This window comes from Camelus bactrianus, chromosome 4, assembly GCF_048773025.1.
Source record: "Camelus bactrianus isolate YW-2024 breed Bactrian camel chromosome 4, ASM4877302v1, whole genome shotgun sequence".
Classification (NCBI taxonomy): Eukaryota; Metazoa; Chordata; class Mammalia; order Artiodactyla; family Camelidae; genus Camelus; species Camelus bactrianus.
In genome coordinates, this window is record NC_133542.1 from 87,833,958 (window position 1) to 87,855,702 (window position 21,745).

The window sequence follows — 21,745 nt, forward strand, 5'->3', positions numbered from 1 at the left end:
CAATGTCAGTAGTTAAATGCCTTGACCTAGGCTGGTTGCGGATCCTCCCCACTCAAGGGAACCCCTGGACATCTTGACATAGCATTTTTGTTACATTTGACTTCCATCAGGCCAAAATAGGTGAGAGAGAAGATTTACATATCACAATCTCTTATTTTTCTTTTTTTTTTTTTTAATTTATTTATTTTTTAGGGGGGAGGTAATTAGGTTTACTTATTTATTTTTAGAGGAAGTACTGGGGATTGAACCCAGGACCCTGTGTATGCTAAGCATGTGCTCTACCACTTGACCTGTTCCCCCTTCCCTCTTATTTCTCTTAATGTCTAGTTGTTTGACACACTCAAGTGTTTAATTCTGGGCATGTTCTCTTCTCTCCCTTGGGTCCAGTGCTTCCCAAAGTTCAATCATGTATGTCACCTTAATGATTTTTGACATCTTTTGATAATTATTACTAGTTTTCTTTAAATAATCTTTTAAATTTATTTTAAACATATTTTAGAAGATTTTTTTGTTTTAATCATTCTTTTAATAATTTACATAAGCTGTATCTTAAAAGGCCCAAAACATAGATACAGAGAACACAGCTCATATTCAGATTACTGCTCAGTCATTCACATGCAACTTTTACTGCATATAGTGTTATTTCAGAAAGACATGGCTTGGTTTATCTAGTTAAATATAAGTAATCCATAATAATATTGTTCTACAGAATATTCATTTTTAAACTACTAATGAATTTAAATCTCTATGGATTTAAAAATAAGATTTATTTTATATCACAACCATGGAGAGAAATTTAATATCATAGAAGATAAATCTAAAAACCTCAAAATACACATAATTTAATTTTTACTTAGATTTAATCAGTAAAAACAAATGATCATAAATATATAAACTCATTAAAATACACACCCCAAAATAAGTTACTCATGAGAACTGAACTGCTCATGACCAGTCAAGAAGAGTGACCAGATGTTTGGCATCATATTCCTTGTCTCTTGCTTACAGTTAGGGAAACTGAAGACCAGGGAAGGTAACTTGCCCAAGATCAAAGCAAAATAGAGGCAGGGCTGGATTTACAGCTGAGACCACTGAATCAGAGAGCAGCCTCAAAAAAGGAGAATTCAGAAAGGAACAGTGGCTCTTTGGGATGTGAGGGCTCAGGCAGGGGATAAGAGCTCGGTGCATGGTGGAGTAAAAAGAACATAACCTTTGAAGTCTGAAAGACTGTGGTCAAGTTGTGAATAAGCCAGTAGAGTCATGCTACCATGCACCTATGATTTTACTCTCTGAACCTCTGCTTTCTAACATAACTCACAAATTGTAGACCTGCAAGAGGACAATCAGACACATGTACTGAGTGCTCAGCTCCATGGTCATACACTCGATAGAAGTTTCCTCCCTTCCTCTCCCATCTTTGTATCACCAACACTGCCACAGGCCTACCCATCACCAGCTACACCTCTTTTTGAAAAGGTACAGACTTTTTCTTCTGAATAATCCAGCCCTGATTTCTCTCCATCATGGCCCTGTGACCAGTGCTGGGAGAAAGAACTCCATCTGTGCTGAGCTAATTGGCAAGGAGAAAGGCAGCAGCTTCCTGGTGTCTTCTAGAGGTTGGGTCTGTAAAGACAAAGATGTCTTAGAGATGAGTTCTGAAAGCTCCAGCTTTGAGTAGCAATGGGAGGGCTGCAGGCTCTAAAGGGTAGCATATGCACCCAGGAATATTCTCAGATTCTTGATCCAGTGAATGTAAATTGGTGCAGCTACTATGGAGAACAGTATGGAGGCTCCTTAAAGAACTAAAAATAAAGTTAGCATATGATCCAGCAATCCCACTCCTGGACATATATCCAGAGAAATCTCTAATTCAAAAAGATATCTGCACCCCAGTGTTCACAGCAGCACTATTTACAATAGCCAAGACATAGAAGCAACCTACCTGTCCATCTATAGATGAATGGATAAAGAAGATGTGGTATATATACAGTGGAATATTACTCAGCCATAAAAAGAATGAAATATGTAAATCAACTATAATTCAATTTTTAAAAAAGAATGAAATAATGACATTTGCAGCAACATGGATGAACCTAGAGATTATCATATTAAGTGAAGTCAGACGGAGAAAGACAAATATCATAAGATGTCACTTATATGTGGAATCTTAAAAAAAATGATATAAATGAACTTATTTACAAACCAGAAGTAGATTCACAGACATAGAAAACAAACTTACGGTTACCAAAGGAGGAAGACAGAGAGGGATAAAGTAGTAGTTTGGAATTAACATATACACATTACTATATATAAAATAAACAACAAGGACCTACTGCATAGCACAGGGAACTATATTCAATATCTTGTAATAACCTATAAATAATGGAAAAGAATCTGAAAAGAATAAATATATATATGTATAACTGAATCACTTTGTTGTACACCTGAAACTAACACATTGTAAATCAACTATACTTCACTTAAAAAAAAAAAAAAAAAAAAGTCCAGTCTAAGCCCGACTCAGAGGAAGGTCTTCGAAAGACTGTGCTATGCCATCCTCCCTCATGCAACCAAGTGCCCCAAAGCAAGCTGACCTCAAGCCCTAGCTCCAAGCGTGAGCCCGATGGGCTAAGGCATGGTTCTCAGCTGGCATGATGTTGCCCTCCAGGGACATTTGACAATGCCTGGGGATGTTTTTGACTGTCACAACTATGGGGAGGGCATCCTCAGGTAGAGGTCAGGGACACTGCTAGACATTCTGCCAAGCCCAGGACAACCCCCACAGCAAAGAATTATCCAACTCAAAATGCCAATAGGCCTGAGGTAGAGAAACCCTGGTCTAACGTTAATGGTATCCCCCTTACTAGGGACTGATATAAGAAGAACTCTGAACCAGCAAAAGATAGTAAGATGTAAAATGAAATTTGTAAGAGTCTTTGGAATTTTGTCCTGGCTTCTGGAATCTGCCTTTTCTCCTGCTGTGAAGTCAGGAACTGCCACTGCCACTATGCCACTCTGGGTCTGCGGCTCAAAGGTAAGGTCCATACACACAGGAGGGTCGAAGGTAAAGTCCACATGCACAGGAGAGCATAACCACTGGACAAAGTTAGCCCTGAAGCCTACACTACTCCTCTGACCTCTCAGTTTTGTGAGCCAATAATTATCTTCGGGTGTAAGACAGTTTAGTTCTTATATCGTAGTCAATACGCATCCTAACTGACTCAAGAAGTATTCCAACTCAATTATCTGAGAAATTTGAAATAAAAAAAGAAAAGAAAGCCATTATGAGAATGTTGAAAACCCTAGACAGAGGAAGGAAGGAGGAAGGAGTACATTATTTTGAAGCTTCTGAGTTCATTTTCAATCCTGTTTTAATAGTAGAACTTTGTAAGAGTACAGATACACCTGATAAAAGAGGGGAATCAAATGCTCCCAAAGAACCATTGCTGTAGAGCCTGACTTGTCCTGTATCCTTCATTCACTCCACAAATATTTCTAGAGAGTCTGCTATGAGCCAGGTAATGTTCTACGTACCAGCAAACATACTGGTAAACAAAACAGGCAAGCCTCTGCCCTTGTTGAACTTATATTGTAGAGAAGGGAGATGGACAAGGAACAAATAACCATAATAAACACTTAAATTTCATGGCAGGTGACAAAGTGCACACAGTACTACAAGGGTAAAAAAACAAAAAACAAAAAAAAAAAACCAAAAAAACCAGGTGAGGGGGGTTGAGAAAGCAGAAGAGAGGGTGGTGGGTAGCAATTTAAACGCATAGTCAGATTAGCCTCTTGGAGAATCTGATATGGAGGGAGAATGTGATCCTCTTTAACCAAAGATATGAAAGAGATGAGGATGTGACCAAAGGGAAGGAAAGCTTTCTAGACAGAGGGAACAGCCAGTGTGAAGCCCTGAAGAGCTTTCCTGGTGTGATGAAGGAATTGCAGGAAGGCTGGGTAGGGGTGGGGAGTGAGATCAGAAGTAAAGGGAGGGGCCTTGTAGGCATTGTAAGAACTTAAGCTTTTACTCCCAGAGAAATGGGGAGACACTGAGGAGTTTTGAGGGGGAAATCAGAATCTAGCTCAGATTTTAGCCTGAGTTTCCTGGCAACAGTGTTGAGAATAGATAAAGAAGGATAAAAGTGAAAGTTGATTGTAGCAATGTACGGAAGCAATGGTGGTGACTGACGTCAGGCTGGAAACTGGAGGTGGTGAGAAGACACTAGACTCTACATATTTCAAGGAGGAATCAACAGAATTCACTAATGTTGAATAATAATCAGTATCAAGGCTGCAAAGAACAAAAAGCTTTATTTGGGGTCTTAGGAACTGCAATTCAGGAGACAGATTCAGGTAAAACCTAGTGTTCTGGAGAAGAGAGTTAGGGGCTTATAAAAGCAAAATGCCACAAGGTTGTTAAAGTCCTTGCAAGGTTGTAAAAATTCTTGCAAGAATTATGATTGGCTCTGATGCAAAAAGGGAAATATTTGTCCTTAAGGGATAGGCTGTCACAAATTATTTACGATAAGGATCCAAAACTATCTTATGTTTCTGAAACATTGTACAGATGTTCTGGATGCCTATGTTAAGATAATAAGTGGTCAAAAGTTGAGATTCCATCCGAGTTGAGACATGTATAAGTCTCACTTCCTCCACAGCTTCCCAGCTCCATTTTACAGAGTTCTCTTAGCAATACTGACTACTCCATTCTGATTTTCCTTTCACACTAATAAAATGGATAAAAAGCACTACAAAAAAAAAAATTGGCTGACAAAACTCTGAATACAACTCTTAACACTCCTGACTCCATGGCACTACAGGATAAAAGAGCACTGGGTTTGTTACAGGTTGACTTGTCAAGATGTAATACAATGTTAAGCTTCTGGTTCAAGATAAAAGACACATTGTAATACCGGGAGCAGCCATAAAGTCCTCTAAACCAGACAGTCTCGACACTTCTGCTCCAAGTTGTTGGAAACATGTCTTCAACCTTCAGCCATCAGCACAAAGTTCCTGCAAAACTAAGTATCCCCTCCAGTGACATCCAAAGAAGAATCAAACCAAACTTTCCAACTGGATTTTATGGATCCCCATGGCCAATTTAAATTCCCATTTCAGTACAACATGGACAGAAAGAGGTACCTTAATCTGTCAATATCTTTTGATTAGGATTGCATCTCGTTTTAGAGAGCCTATTTATCTTCAAGATGACTCTGAAAAGCACATTTAGAATAGAAGTTAGGCTTTGGGTAACACTCTGAAAATGCAAATAAGAAATATTTTAAGCCCTTAAAAAGATGTACCCTCTGCTGCTCCTCCAGAATTCTAGACAGTCGAGGCTGACTTTTCCTAACTTTTCCTAAACCAGTCCTTCCATCCAGAATTACGCGACTGCGCTGCTGTTGCATATAATAAACGTAATTGTGTATCATCACATTCTTTCTGGACTCAATATAAGGCCACTGTCTGCATGTCGAACAGATTGACTTGACTGTCATGTATTTCCATAACCAGAGTATCTCGATAAGACATTATACAAGAGTTGCACCTACCTGTTTTAAATCACCTTTAGTATAGACAGTGGTCAACAACAGACTCTGCCTCATCAGGGTTTGGATTCCAGCGGTGCCATTTACTTCACCGTAAATGTTCCTTCTCCATCTTTAAAAACGGGGATAATGGTATTTTCCTAGTGGAGTTGTTGTATGGATTAAGTGAGTAATTATTTGTAAAGCCCTCAGAACAGTGCCGGCAACAGCCAGTACTAATGTGTTCATTTTAAGACCATTATCCCCACAGAATCTCATGGATTTAAATGTAAATTTTCTTAAGAAGCAGAGAAGTCAGAATTGTCACATTTCCTCAACGCTCCCTAATTATATTAGTTGCTCGAGGCTTTCAAAGCATTTGGAACACTGCAGACAGCAGGGAACGTCAGTCAAAAGAAAACATGAGGTAGTGTGAGGGGAAGAGCCCAAGTTGTTTGCTAATTCCAGATGTGCATTCGCCGTTTAAAGACTCAAGTTATGACCCTTCTTGGTCATCCTTTGCGATTATACATTTTCTTCAAAACACAGTTCTGTTCTTAAGATACACTAGTCCGTACACAATCCAAGAAAAAAAAAAGCACAGCATTTCCCTTGACTACACTGAGATCTGGGTGAACAGCGGAAGCTTAAACGCTGGCGTTTTTAGAGAGTCGGTAATTAAGACCTCACTGAGACGTTCAACCACTCGAATTATCAGAAAAACAGCAAAAGCGCCACGAGGCCTCAGACCCAGGCTGAACTTGCTCTGGAACCGACCAGAAGCATCCAGGGGCAAAGCCGAGCCTCCGAGCCGACCCGGGCGTGCGGCTGCGCCCCCACCGCGGGCTCTGGGTCTCTCTCGGAGAACGAGAGGCTTCCCCGCACGCTTCCCGGTGCTTTCGAGGCCTACGAGAGAGAGGAGCCTAGGCGAGGACCCCCTCCGAGAGAAAAGTTGAGGAGAGTGAGCGCTGCGAACCAGACCAGACGCCCGACGCCCGGAAGACGCGCGCGCCGAGCTGCGGCGGCGGCGGAAGTGGGAGGGGCGGGGCGGCGGGCGTTTCCGGCGTGCGGGGCGGAGCTGTCGGGCGGGGGCCCCGCCGGCTCCCAATCGCGCACAATGAGACAGCGCTGAGCGCCGGAAGTGGGGCTGAAGGAAAACACGGAGAGGGAGCCCTGCCGGGACAGGAAGAGGCGGGGGACCGCGGCGGAGGTGGTGAGTCCTCCCAGGTGCCTTTTCCCCCGCGTTCCTCTCAGACTCTTGTCTGGTGTGGGTCTCCGGTGGGTTCTCCGGTCTCTAGAGTAGAGGGCGGGCCCGGCCTGGGAGATACGCTGGCTCCATCCCTCGCCGGCCTCCTTGCCCCAGTTGCGAGGACCTGGGAGCCCCCAGGCCGCCGGGTGCTGAGCTCTCGGGCTCGAGTCCGCATCTTCACTTTGTGTCAGACCCTGCGGGAGCAGGAGGAGAAGGGATCTGGGTGGAGGCACTCGGCCCTGGCCCCCTGTCCTGCCAGGGGGACCCCGGAACCCCATTGAGGAGGTAGGTCACTTCCTGCTTCCTGGTCCCCGCGATGGCTTCGTGGCTAGGAGTGCGGAGACGCCTCCCGTTTTTCCGCCTCGGGTTCGAAGGGTGGAAACTGAGGCAGATCCGGGGCGGGGCGGTCACAAGGGGATCGAAGAGGGAGAATTGCTGTTCCTGACAAAACCAAACTTGTTTGGGGTGAAAGGATGAGGACAGAGAGGTTAGCTGGAGTTGTCCCTTAGTCGGAAAGCTAGTCTCTCTGACTGGAGCGGAGCCTTGGTCGGGAGCCCAGCCCCTCTAACCGAGCTGATCGAAGCCTGTCGTTCTGAATAGTGGTGAGCGCAGCCGAGGCCCCGGGGTAGGGAGAGGGGACGGGAAAGTGGAGTTCAGAGATGTACTACGCCCACAGAAAGTTTCGGTTACTTTGTTTAACATTTAAAAGTAATTGCCATTTTGTCTTCAAAAGACTGTTTTGGGAGTTCTCTAAAGTACAGGCTTGGGGTGAGGTATTTAGGTTTGGGGGGATTGGGGGGGCGTTGAAAAGAAAAGCTTTTGTTGTATAGGTAAAAGCCAACCAGCTTAGTATGAGTGACATTTTTTATACTGTACTTTCTAAGGCAAATTTAATCTTGATGTTAAATAGTGAATACTAAACTAATTTTCATGAATGTTGTAGGACTAAGCCTCCTAACTTCTAGAATAATGCACTGACTATTGGGATGTGATGGAAAAGAAGAGTTTCTTACAGGCTTTTGAGTATTTGCAGTAAATGTGTCGTATTTTGTGTACTTGGTATGGTATCTTGTTATAGTTTGATGTTTCTCCAAAATGCCTTCTTTCAGGTGCAGAGTAAGAAAATTGAAGTCAAAGACCATGGGAGATGCCGCCAAACCTTATTTTGTGAAGCGTACTAAAGAGCGAGGGGCTACAGATGATGAGGATTTCAGAAGGGGTCACTCGCAACAAGATTATTTAATAATGGATGATTATGCTAAAGGCCATAGCAGTAAAATGGAAAAAGGCCTTCCAAAAAAAAAAGTAATACCAGGGAACTATGGGAATACCCCCAGAAAAGGACCCTATGCTGTTTCCAGCAATCCATATGCATTTAAGAACCCAATTTACAGTCAGCCTGCTTGGATAAATGACAACCACAAAGATCAGAGTAAGAGATGGCTATCCGATGAACTTGCTGGGAATTCAGACAATTGGAGAGAATTCAAACCTGGACCTAGAATTCCTGTTATAAACCGACCAAGAAAGGACTCCTTTCAAGAAAGTGAAGATGGATATAGGTGGCAAGACGGAAGAGGCTACAGAACTGTAAGACGACTGTTTCATAAAGACCTGACAAGCCTGGAAACCATGTCAGAAATGGAAGCAGGAAGCCCTGGTAATGTTTCCAGCTTGTCAAGTTACAACCCTTTACTGGTTTCAGTAAAACCAAGACCATTTCTAAGTGCTCTATGTGCTCAATAATAATTGCCTCAGAGTTATTATTTATACCTTTTTCTAAAAGGTGAATAGATTTTGTCCATGTACCAATAACTTCCATAAACGGAAAGATTATTTTTACCTAATGGGCTATATGTGCTGAAATGAAATACAGTCATAAATTTGAAGGAAAAGATAAGGTAATATTTAGTCTGAAAATGCAAATGATGCTTGGAAAATTATTCTTGGAAAAAATGGGCTTTTAAGTTTATTGGCTGTAAGCCTTTTTTTTTTAAAGTGGCCAGCACTTTAAACATTTTTTTAATTTCAATGCTTTCAGGCAACATTGGCACTTTCTAGGCCTCCAGAAACCCTCTTCCTTCTTATTATCTCACAGTGACCAGTATATATATATATATATATATATATAAAAAACCTATAAGGCATTTGCATTTTTGATCTGGATGTTTAGAATACTTAACAGGGAAAAAGACATTTTTTTTATCTTCAGTGGGTCTTAGGATAGTTTTAAATGAGAGAAAAGGTGCTGTTTTATATTTTTTAAGATAGGAAATGCAAGAGAAAATGCCATGTATCATAAAACAGCAACAGACCTCAGTTATAAAGGAATCAAACAGAAGGGAAGGGCAAGAGCTCAGCCTGGTAAATCTTTAAGCCAGAGAGAACTTGAAGGAATTGTCTGACAGTGCTCCGTCATGACACATCAAAGGTAGAGTCACGATTTCACAAAGCAGGCAGCTGTGGCTCCGGAGAGGTTAAATTTATCCAGCCTTGTTTACAAAGAATGGTAGATGAGGAAGTGGAACTGAAATCATGTACTGTGCTCCTCTGGCCATGAACTCAGCCTTACTGAACCTGAAATCTGACAGAAGCTGAACACGTATTCATAATTTCTGGGCTTTCAATTTTAAAAGTTTGCATGTCTTTAAACGTTTCCATATTACTCTGTCCAGGCAGGGCATGGGCATTTTAATTTAGTTACCAATTGTGGGTCTTTCAAAAGAAAAAGTTGGTCTTGAGCAGCATTGTAGAAAGAAAGATTTACAGGTCAAAAGTTTGCAACCAGATACTAAAAGGGGCTGTTTACAGATCAAAAACCTCTTATTCTGTATTCCTATTTAGCCTTAAAAGCAACTAAAGTAAGTTGCTTTTAAGTGGTATTGAGTAGGAACTGCAGTTTTTTTCCTGTATTTTTGTTGAAGATAATCAAAAACTCCCGGGTTTTCTCCATATGAAATTACAGGTGTGTACTTTCCCAGTCTCCAAATGAAGGACTATTCAGTTTCTATCCCTTGAAAATCTTCATGAAGGAAATACTAAGCTTTGGCATAACATTGCTTACTGTAGAGAGAGATTTAGTTTAACATATAAACCTTGCAGTGTACCTAGAGGATCCTAAAAAGGATCTCATTAAAGGGACTGAAAATAAAGTTCTTACTAAATGATGTAAGAGGATGTAATGAAAATTCTCTTAGAGTTGCTTTGTTTTTTAGTAATAACTTTCTATTTTTCAGTTCTACATTACTGCTCCTACTTCATCCCTCAAATACCCTAGGTTGCCAATTTAATATATTTGGGACAATGCCATTAATGATCTTAGGTAGAAAACACCCACTCAAATACACATGTCCTTTATGAATAGAATAATGGCCCATATGCAAATAAAATATGAGAAACTTAGAATACTGTATATCGAGAATTCATATTACTACAAAAACCTGGGATGAGCCAAGAGTCTTCCTCTAAGTAATTATGGGAATTCTTTAGCAACATCCACCTTTGCCTTCCTAAATTCCCTCCAGTGAGATTTTATTTGACTGTTTTTACCATGCAGGCCTGTGAAACTCAGTTCAGAAGGTTATATGTCCTTGTTAATCCTGATCTAATTCAGATGTGAACAGGTACGCTACAGGAAGGAATTTTAGTAAGTTCCTTTCAATCCTTATATTGTCAGACAGAAAGCTGAATTTGAAAATTCCATCTGTGCTTTAATCTGTTTCAGATCCTTTATTTGACTTAGTCATGTGTCCCTGGACAAGTTACCTATTTTCTTGGACCAGCATTTTCCCCTTCTGTACAGTAGGGGTAATATTAGCGTCCATGACCAGATCACCATAGGGATTAAACTGAGGCAGTACACATAAAGTGCCTGAATTGCATCTGTCACATGATAAAATACTCAGCATTGGTAACCGCAGTTACTATCATCAGACAAAACTTGTGCAGCCATCCACTTCTCTGTATAAAAACTATCAAGTGTTAACTGTGCTCTTTGGAGGGAAATTAAAGTCACTCTTTCTAGAAAATGATAGCAAATATAATTATATTGAGAAGCCTTTGTGATCAAGAGAGGAGGGGTTAAAAAAAATTTGGTTTCGTATCAGTTTCTGTTTTGTGAACTAATAATGGACATTTCTAACAGGTATTGCACATGTTAGTGTAAATCTTTAATGAGTGTTTGCCTAAGAAACTTCTACCCTAAATACTGAAGTCAGATGCAATTATTTAGTTAGTAATGATAAGCAAATTAAATGAGAATAGACATACTTCTAAGTTAAAAGAAGTGCTTATCTCAAAAGTTTATGCAGACCAAGAGTACTGTCCTTAAGAGATTGTGATAATTAAATGAAAAAAGCAATAGACTGATTTTCTCTTCGAACAACTACTTATTTTTTAGTATTTTATTTGTTTGGTCCAGTTTGATTGCTTTTTTAAAGTAAGTGTATTTGTCTTAATACTTTAATTTTTTAAAATTGCTGCTTTATTGTAGTATAGAAGCTGTTTGCAGAATTTCATTGTATTCATCTTAAGATAGTTTGAGCACAATGCTTGCTGTTTTTCCTTTAGAGCTGTTGGTGATAGCTTTTCTCAATATTAGAGGTCCAGTTAACCCTCCTTTCCTGACAGAATTTTTTTTCAGTCAATTGATTCATTATACCTTCTATACAAGTAATGAGTTCCACTGAAAAGCCGATGCAGCAGTTGCCTCATGCAGAGCATTTCAATAGGTTTATATTTTTAGAGAATAATTTTTGGTAAGCCACTTAAAAACTACTCAGTCCCCTTAGCACAATTTTAATTGACAAATTGAATTTCATTGTACTCTTATGTGTTACTAGTAGCTTCACTTCAGAACTTGATAGAAGTTACCAAAGCTATTTTAAACAATTTTTTGTAGATCAATCCCTCAAGCATCTTGTTTCACTGAAGTTAAGATACAAGTTTCAAAAAAGGAATAGATTCATTTATTAGTTATAAGGATTATAGAACTAACCCCAGAGTTTATAAGCAAATGAAATCAGTCTGTTTGTAAAAAACTTTTATTTAAACTACTAATTGTCTTTTTTTCTTTGAAATGTGCTCATTGTGCAGACGTTCAAAGAAGCTAAAGTGAAAGTAAAGATAAAATGGTTTTTTGTTTTTGTTGTTGGTTTTTTTTTTTTTTTTTTTTTTTTTTGGAGGGGAGGTAATTAGATTTATTTATTTATTTGATGGAGGTACTGCGGATTGAACCCAGGACCCATGCATGCTAAGCATGCGCTCTACCACTTGAGCTATGCCCTCCCAGGATAAAATGGATAATAGTTGTTCTCAATAAATAAAGTTTTGGCATGGACTTCTTGATATCAATGTGGGGAGAGGGCCCAATGCTAACTTTTCAATTAAATGGTGGTTTTTAACTCTAGTTAAAAATGTAGTTGATTTCTGAGTTCTCTGGAGATACATTGTCCCTCTTTGCCCTGTTGAGATTGTTCAGGTATACTTGCCTTCAAAAGATAATTTTTACTACTGCTTGAGTATGTTCAGCAGTGTATCAGAAAGATGATAAAATCAGTGTCTGATTGAAGTAGTATTCTTCTAAGGTTTCCAAAAATACAGTTTCTCTGAATAGATGTATCCAGATGTGAGGTGCTTAATAAATATTCAATCAATTTATCCGTGGGAGAGCTATACCTTTCCTTTTGCTCTGCGTTCAGATGTCATTCAGATACTGCAGGATTTCATTAAGAAACCTATAAGTTCTGCTTTTTACTCAGAGTGGTATTATTCAATATTGCCAGTAATATTTTTCTCCTAACTTAAGAAAACAAGAAACAGAGGTCCAGACCTAGGAAGCCACGGAGGACTAGAAATGAAGACAATGAACAGGATGGAGATTTGGAAGGCCCTGTGATCGACGAGTCTGTGCTTTCAATGAAGGAGCTGCTGGGCTTACAGCAGGCTGAGGAGCGACTGAAAAGAGACTGCATCGACAGGCTGAAAAGGGTAACACCCTTTATTTGTTAGTTAAGATCCTTGTTTTGGTTTAAACTGTGTTAGTAATTAGGAATATGTGCTTTGATGAATTATGTATCCTACTTTGATACTTAAGCACTACAAAAGTGATACTCAGTTTGACTTAATAGAATTACTTTAATAAATTACTATTAGCATAGTGATAAAGAGACAGTGATATATGAACAATTTTAAAGTAAATGGGAAATCATCTTCTGGCGAATTTTTGTTTACCTGTATTTTGTCTCTTTCTCTCTATATATATCTCTATAAATATGTTTGTGTATATGTGTGTGTGTGTATATATATATGTATATATATATATATGTCTCTATAAATCTCTTCGAATTATAGCGACCGAGAAACTACCCTACAGCAAAGTACACCTGCAGACTTTGTGATGTTTTAATTGAATCCATTGCATTTGCTCATAAGCATATCAAAGAGAAGAGGCACAAGAAAAACATGAAGGTAAGTTTAATGGAAACCAAACAAATATGTGTGCTTGTCAGTTATTACTTGACATCTTTATGACTTTCTTTTCCTTAAGATTATGATACTAATAATCTGACTATTTATATCACTGAACTTATTTTAGCCAAAATACTTTATACTGGTCAGATATGTTTTACTGGGCAGTCTTGTGAATTTCCTGAAGGACGGTGTCAGGATGAATGACGCCATTGGTAGGACTAGGTATATGCCTTATGCCAGTAATAATAAAGCAAATAATTTGCCATTGCTGTTTTTAATGTTCCTTCTTTACACTTTTTCCTTATTCTGGCCTTCCCTCTGTTATCACTTTATGTGCGTAAAGAAGTGTGTGTGTTTGATAAGATGAAGACTAACACAGCAAAAGTGAGGAGGGCTAAGAAAAATATTCCAGAATATTCTGCAGGGTGTTGTCTCAGTGAATGGTAGAAGGTAAAAACTCTGAGTCGTTTTTAATCTCAACATTGATCTTAAAAGGAGAAGCAGGAGGAAGAGTTGCTCACCACGTTGCCCCCACCTACACCCTCCCAGATAAATGCAATTGGTATTGCCATTGACAAAGTGGTACAGGAGTTTGGCTTACACAGTGAGAACTTGGAACAGAGACTAGAAATTAAACGTATCATGGAAAATGCGTTCCAATACAAGTTACCAGGTATTTTCTAGATTTGTTTTTCTTTTTAGCTACCTAAAAGTACCCTGTTCATTTTTCCTACCAGTAGAAATTCGTGCTTAATAGAAATTGATTTGCCATGTCCTGAAGCTCTTAATATTTCGTGTGTTTTTGTTTTTCCTGGCTTTCCTGGCTTATGTGCATTGTCATTATTCCTGTCTTCATCATGAATTTCATTGTGTCCACTTACTTTAAGTTAAATGCCCCATATTATTGGAGCACTGTGGGACTCTTGTGTATGTATTTGTTTACCTATTTATTTATTTATTTTCTGTCTCTAAGTTTAGTTTTATTTATTTATTTATTTATTAAAGGATAATTGACATATGCTATATTAGTTTCAGGTGTATGACATGGTGATTCAGTATTTTTGTACATTACAAAATGATCGCCACACCTTTCTACCTATTTAAATTGACACAATATTTTGAGTTAAAATTAAGAGAAGTATCCTGGAGTCATTTTTAGGTTATCTGTGTCCAAAAAAGTTTCTATTTAACTACCCTCAAAAGAATTGCACCATCTAAAATGGGTTTTGAATTTTAGAAAATTTGTGATAGATTTTGTGTACTGCTGAATTGATTTTTCAAGTTATATCTGTGAAGATACAAAAAACTATTTTTTAGAAAACTCCACATTGATTCTGATCCATAGCTAGGGTTGAAATTACTTTTTAAATTTAACACCATACCAACCATAGGACTGTTTGTTCTACTGAAAGATTGTTCGCATAGTATATCATTCATGTTCATATATATATATATATATATATATATATATATATGTGTGTGTGTGTGTGTGTTCATAAAAGTAAAGGGTAAAAGCTTGCTCATTTGCTTATATAGGTATCTCATCCTTTATGTTGTAGACAGGTTCCTGAAAAGTCATTTGTAATTTTGATTTTTGTCATAGATTTCCATTGTAAAATTGAATGTGCTTTGTCATGGAAAACTGTAAAACCCAAAGAAAACACTTGACTTAAACCTGAAAAAACACTGCAAAGTCCCCTGACGAGAAGGGATAATTTTTTGGCACAACGGTAGTAAAAAACATTGGGGGGGAAATGTCATAAAATAAATATAGGAGGTGCACGTATATTACACGTCTTCCTCTGAAGAGTGAATCATTTGCTGCCTAGCATTTTAAGTTATATCAGTAATATTATAAGTATTTTTCAAAAGTTGTCATAAAGGGATTATATTGTTAAATTAAGCTTTTTGTTCATAGTGTAATGAGTATTCATGTTGAAAAGTAACTTTATGCTGATTTTTTATGATTATTGTTTTACTGAAACATGGTCTTTATAGTAAATTACACCTACATGTGCCTTGAAAAAGGTGAAATGTTTGCATTAACCCGTTAGTATACCGTCAGGTTTATAATTGCAAAACAAAGTTAGGCATCTGTTTTAATTTCACATTTTAAAAATCAGTGAAGTATTTATTTTCTGCACAAAATGTGAAATAATAATGTAGTAATTTTTTTAACATGCTTTACAACTAACATGAAGAGAGTGGCTATTAAACTAAACAGCCTTTCCTTTTACATAAAATAAAATGAAGGCAAGAGCAAAGAGTTACCCATTCCTGTCCCTGTTTATGCCAGATTTGCATACTATTTTGCTTTTTGTGTATGATTTTAATTGATCATTCTATTTCTGAAATAGCAGTGTCTTGTTTGAGAAAGTTTACTTTATTTATGACATTTATTTTCATATTACTTATGTTTTCAGATTGTTCTCTGAGATTATATGGGTCATCCTATAGCAGATTGGGCTTCAAAACTTCAGATGTAAACATTGACATTCAGTTTCCAGCCATTGTAAGTACAAAATGAAATGTTAAGAGTTTTCATGCAATCATGTGGAATTGCTTTTATTTCAAATGTGAGCTATCTATGAATATATTTTAGCTACTTGAAGACAATTTAAGTGTGATTTTTTCCATAAAACTACTAAAAACTACTAAAAAAATTTTAAAGCATTTTTTCCCTCAGATTGCTACTTTTTCTGACTGCCTTCAATTTCAGAGCATTTCTTTTAATATTATACAGATTTTCATACTTACTTTACTCTATAGATCTTTCATACTTCCTTCAAACCCTGGTTTTGTAACCATGTGAATCTGATATGACTATTTAGGTTCTGTTAGCTTGAAAAGATTAAATTATATTGGTTAATCAACTTTCCAATGGCAGGAAAGGATTTCAGAATTCAGTGTTAGATACGTAAACATTTATGAACTGAAAGCTTAATTTACTCCTGAGTTCCCTCTTATATACACCAACTTTGTGAAAATAAGTATGTTTTTGAAGAACCACACCTAGCTTAGATTTCTGGTTTAAACATGATTCAAAAAGATGTTGAGGGGGAGGGTATAGCTCAAGTGGTAGAGTGCATGCTTAGCATGCAGAAGGCCCTGGGTTCAATCCCCGGTACCACCTCTAAAAATACGTAAACCTAATTACCTCCCCCAACCCGCCAAAATAAAATAATTAAATAATACAATAATAAATAAATAAAATATACTTATTAAAAAGAAAGAAGGTAGAAAAAGATGTTGAATCAAAATTTTGAAACTGGAAGGCACTTTAATAGATTATCCATTTACCTGCTGGTGGTTCCCACAGACCGGTTTGCAGATAGTTTATGCACATTTACTTGGGTTGCTACTTTAAAATACAGATTCCTAGGCTCTACCCCCAGATGTTCTACTTCACAACCTCTCATTCCTTGCCATCCCTGACTACTATAGCTACCTGGTCAGCTGACCAATGGATTTTACTATTCTTTTAACCTTAAATTTTGATTAGTAATTTACCAGCATAGCAGTTATTTTGATTTCATGTCATTCATTCATCTGGAAAATATTCAGTGAGTTCATGTTATATGCCAAGCACTGTATAAGATTCTAGAGGACAAAACAGATAGGATTCTTCCCTCGTGGAACTCATCCCTAGTGAAAGAGATAAGTAATTATGTGTATATAATTAATTATAATGAGAGCTATGCAGGGAGACAAGGCTCTGTGACAGAAAACAAAGAGAGTGCAGATATAGCAGTCCCAAAAGCCTCTTTGAAGAGATAACATTTAAGCCAAACTCTAAAAAAATGAACAAGGGTCGGAGAATGAAAGGGATAAAAGTGTGTTTCAGCCTGAGGGCACATCATTTGCAGACAATGAGCTTGGCCTGTTCAAGGAGGGAAAGAGAAAATTGTAGTATGAAGAGACCAAGTCGAGGAAGAGCATCAGATTAGGACAGAGAGGTAGGCTGGGGCCCAACAGACAGGATCTGTAGGCTGTGTCATAGAGTTTCATTTTGACCTAAGGGCATTAAGAAGCCATTGAGAATTTTAAGGAGGGGTATAACTACATCTTATTTATGATTTTAAGTGGTTTTGGTTCCTATGTGGAGCAAGGATTGGAGAAAGGTGAAACTAACATGGTGACTAGTAAGCAACCTGTTGAAGTAGTTGTACAGAATGAGGCGTAATATTGTTAACAGTTTGACAAGTTCTAGTCACAACTTTGAGATTTGCTGAAAGGCTAATTACCTCAGGAATTGGTGAATCAGGAATTAACTGTTACAAGTCTCTTTATCTACCCTCATCCTCGTTTGGTGCTCACCTCTCTGACTGACAAGTGCACACGGCATAAAGCGTAGTTTCTTTACTGTGATAGCAGTGTGCTTTCTAATTTGGAAAGGAATTGGAGTAACTTCAGATGACTGTGTATTATCTTAGTGAAGCAGAAATGCTTATGGATCATTTGATGTGTTCATTGATTTATTTCCTAGATGTCTCAGCCAGATGTTCTCTTGCTTGTTCAAGAATGTTTAAAGAACAGTGGTAAGGTCAAATTCTTTCCACATTTTGCTCTTAAATTTTTCTTTTGTCTATAATTTGAATATTATCTTATTGCTCAGACTTGGAACATAGGAAGTCATGTTCTTTAATTTATTTATATGGGTGATATCCAAACAAAAAACCAAAGCAGATCCCCCTGAGTTCTTAGCTAGTTGATTAGAGTCCTGTTGGTTGTTCTACTATGCAGAATAACTATTTGTAAGTAAAGCTTTTACCTTGGTGATCATGTCACAATTTATAAAGATTAAATGAGTCTAGACTGAGAATACAAAGAGGCAAAATATGTAAAATATACTCTTGAGGGTAAGACTAAATGATAATCTTCTTTCTTCCATGATTTAAATTAATACTTTACCAATGATAAATAGTTGGGACCCAGCCCAGATTAATGAATCGACAAATAGTCGTTCCCACTTAGGTTTATCAGTTGTCCAAAGTCACGTCCCACTGCGGCTTGATTGTTTGTATGCTTTCTGTAAGCCTCATTAAACGGGCTCATCCCTTAAATGAGTCTTTCCCATCCTTCTTGGGGTTCTTCTTGTTTTTGTTTTTTTCTTCTTGTTTTGATTGAATGAAGCATTTAAACCTTTTTTCTTACTTCAGTCAATATGTATTTCGACCCCGAATATTTTAGTAGCTTTTGCAGCAGTTTTGCTTTTGACAATGTCCTATCCGTATTTCTAATTATGTTTTCCACATAGTATTTAAATGCTCTGATTCAATAATGTAGTTATTTCTAATCAGACACTAGTTTTGCAAAATAAGGGTTGAATATAATACTTCTTTCCTTTGCCAGTCATTTTTATTTCATAATCATCTTACAAGAGCTTTATTTCGTAGTGGCCTTTCAAAAGGCCAAACAGACGTTAGAAGCAGTACTTGTGCTTTATCAAAGTTGTGCTTTTAAACAAAGCCTTAATTAACCTCTTCAATATTCTTTTCTTTTTCCTCAGACTCTTTTACTGATGTTGATGCAGATTTCCACGCTAGGGTCCCAGTGGTGGTGTGCAGAGAAAAGCAAAGGTCTCCGTTTCTTTAAGCTGTTTATCAATCAAAAAGTATCAGCTTGCCAAAAGCACTCTGTACTTTTACTACATCTTAATGTCTAGTTTCTAGAATGATAAACTCCTGTGTGATTAATTTCCCAGGCTTACTGCTAGCATTCTCTGTATACTTTTGGCATTTGATGCAATAGGAAAAAATGTTTTACTTTAAAAAGAATAAAATTACTCAAAAGGAAAAAACACAGGAAGGAAGCATTTTGACCCATTTCAACTCGGTAAAAAACAACCCTATCAAATCAAACTTGTTCTAATTACCTTTATTTGCCATCCTTTTAGCAGCATTTTTAATAGTGCTGAATATGGGTGTGACTTCACCTGGCCGTCTCGCCCTTCACCTAGAAGCATTACCACTGTAAATGTGGGGTTTGTAGGCCATGATTCATCATTAGGCAGAGTCCTCCAACTGGAGGAAACAGTCTTTAGCTCTTACAAAGATGAATTCATGCTCTCATTTCAAACATTTTACAGTATTTCCTTATTTGTATTCCCCCCCTCCAAAATAGTTTTAATATATGAAAACACAGAATGTTAGTTCTGAAAAATAAATTTCACTCAGGAAATACCTGCCCTATCTTTTTTTTTACTGCAGTGACTTAAATGACCCATAAAGATTTATTGAGTTTTTTATTTTCATTTCTAAGATATTTATCATCAGTGTAAATAAATTAGTTGTTGGTGCTGTCAGAGATACCTGATGCCTTTATAAACTTGATCTTTCTCTTTTTCCTTCCCATCCTCACCCTGTAATCCCACCAGTGGTCTTCTTTGCAAAGTGAGTGCAGGAAATGAAAATGCTTGTCTGACAACAAATCATTTAACTGCCCTTGGAAAACTAGAATCAAAGCTCGTTCCTTTGGTGGTTGCGTTTAGATACTGGGCAAAGGTAGGTTTGAATTCTTTAAATGAATGAACACATTCTATGTATGCATAAACAGTATGCTTTGATTTTCACATGGTTCATCTAATCTTAAATGTTTGGATGCATAGTTATAGACATCAGGAGAGTTGGCATCTGAATATTGGAACAGAAATTTTAATGGTACAGAAAGGAAAATACAGTGTTTTTATTTCACTGTAACAGTATTTCTTGAAAGATCAGAATGATTTATGGTACTTATTAAAATCAACTCCCAGAGTTATGTCCCAAAAGTTTACATTTTAACTAGTTTCCTGAGGTGATTTTTAGGCCCAGGTAAGTTCAAGATGAAGCTCCTCATACTCTTTCCAGTAATATACCCAGAAACTCCCCCCAAAATGAAACCCACTGTCTGATACATTTCTACAGTATTTTAAATGTGGTATCCCAATTGAAATAATATCCCAATGCTCAAATAAACATGAGAGCATTTAACATTTCCCCAAAATGTAATGTCCCATCATGATTATAAAGTTGAGATTCTGTGCTTCATAGAGAAAAGCCAAAGCTTTACTGATTAAGACATGGCAGTAACATTAGGTAGCTCCTGTTGCTTGGGTCCAGGATGAACAGAGGATGCCCTACTCTTAGCTGGGTGAGTTGATAATTACAATATGCTGTCCTTTGAAAGCAGCCTCCTGCTTCATCACTAAGTAGGCCATGCTTTTTCTGTTGTTATTTCTGCTAGCGCTAATGAGTTTGCCTACATTCTCTCCCTAATCACCTTTCTGACTAAAACAAGCACTTTCAAGGTAATTGCTAAAGATGAGGGGACCATAAACCTAGGCAAAGCCTGCTGGCTTACAAGTAGAACTGAACCATTATTTTTACTTCATAAACAAGCGTTTGAACCAAGTGAATGGAATTTACCTTGAATGTCCAAAAAATGAAATATTATTTGAGGTCCCTTCACAAGTTGATTTAGTTAAAAAAAAAGAAAAATTTGAAGTTGAAGCTGCCACTCAAAACCACAACATATCTTTACTGCAAAAGTGTAAGGAAGTTTTATATTTTGTCACTGTGGAGTTTCCTTCTGAGGAGGAAATCATGGGTTACACGGAAATGAAGAAAGAGATTTTAGACCAAATTACGTAAATGACAAGTTGCTGCAGAAGAATGCTTATCCTCTTTTCTCTCATTTGTAGCTTTGCAGTATAGACCGCCCCGAGGAAGGAGGTTTGCCGCCTTATGTGTTTGCCCTGATGGCCATTTTCTTTCTGCAACAGAGGAAAGAACCCCTTCTACCTGTTTATCTAGGATCATGGGTATAAGACTTTTTTGCTTATATATCTGATAGTGATTTCGTTTCAGGGCCACAATCCCTTATGCATAATTTCAGGGTCCAGAAACCTAACCAAAACTGACATGAATTTATTAATCCTACTATTGTGAATATTCCTGTGTTTCACTGCTGAAATATTAACGTATTTGATTATGAGGTGTGGCCATGTGCTCTGCTAGCGACAGTGTTACTTTTCTAAACTGAAAAAAAACTCTTAATTTGTACAACAGGTGATCTGAGGTTTTCAAACAAGAGAATGTGTAACTATATTAATTTATCACTTGGTACACATCTTCTTTGGGTACAGTTTTATAATTTGATACTTGAATTTATATATCACCTCCAGACAGACTGTAGGAAGCATTCGGTTCACTACAACTTTCTATTTCGAGTTTTTTTGTTCTCTTTATTCCCCGTTCCCTGTGAAACAAAAGAAGGTATAAGTGTTGAGATTGCTACCTAATACCACAAGATGCAGAACCTTTGAGTAATCACCTCTTAAGTAATATTTTGCTATAATCTTTAAAATGAATTAGGCCAGTAATGGGACTACTCTTTCTTTCTGGATAAATTAAAGCTGAGCTGATTTATTCAAATGGTAAGATTTAAGAAGAAGCCATCTCAAAGTCAAAATGAGGTTATTCTCATCCTCTTGGAAACCTCACTTTTAATTTCTAGG

General features: G+C 37.6%; 1 protein-coding gene across 11 annotated transcripts in view; it reads left to right on the plus strand.

Moving 5' to 3' along the window:
- The first annotated feature begins 6,615 nt into the window (after nucleotides 1-6,615).
- The window catches only part of TUT7 (terminal uridylyl transferase 7), a 57,627-nt gene continuing 42,497 nt past the window's right edge, over nucleotides 6,616-21,745 (plus strand). For 8 of the 11 annotated variants that reach the window (XM_074363076.1, XM_074363080.1, XM_074363082.1 and 5 more), the window contains exons 1-10: nucleotides 6,734-7,062; nucleotides 7,887-8,437; nucleotides 12,584-12,765; nucleotides 13,129-13,245; nucleotides 13,744-13,921; nucleotides 15,672-15,760; nucleotides 17,735-17,786; nucleotides 18,758-18,827; nucleotides 19,625-19,751; nucleotides 20,930-21,049. In XM_074363076.1, the coding sequence (XP_074219177.1) occupies nucleotides 7,918-8,437; nucleotides 12,584-12,765; nucleotides 13,129-13,245; nucleotides 13,744-13,921; nucleotides 15,672-15,760; nucleotides 17,735-17,786; nucleotides 18,758-18,827; nucleotides 19,625-19,751; nucleotides 20,930-21,049 (1,455 nt within the window). In that variant the 5' untranslated portion in view covers nucleotides 6,734-7,062; nucleotides 7,887-7,917. Of the gene's footprint in view, nucleotides 7,063-7,109; nucleotides 7,380-7,886; nucleotides 8,438-12,583; nucleotides 12,766-13,128; nucleotides 13,246-13,743; nucleotides 13,922-15,671; nucleotides 15,761-17,734; nucleotides 17,787-18,757; nucleotides 18,828-19,624; nucleotides 19,752-20,929; nucleotides 21,050-21,745 lie in introns of those variants that run through there. The other 3 variants (XM_074363077.1, XM_074363078.1, XM_074363079.1) reach the window with 3 other exon arrangements.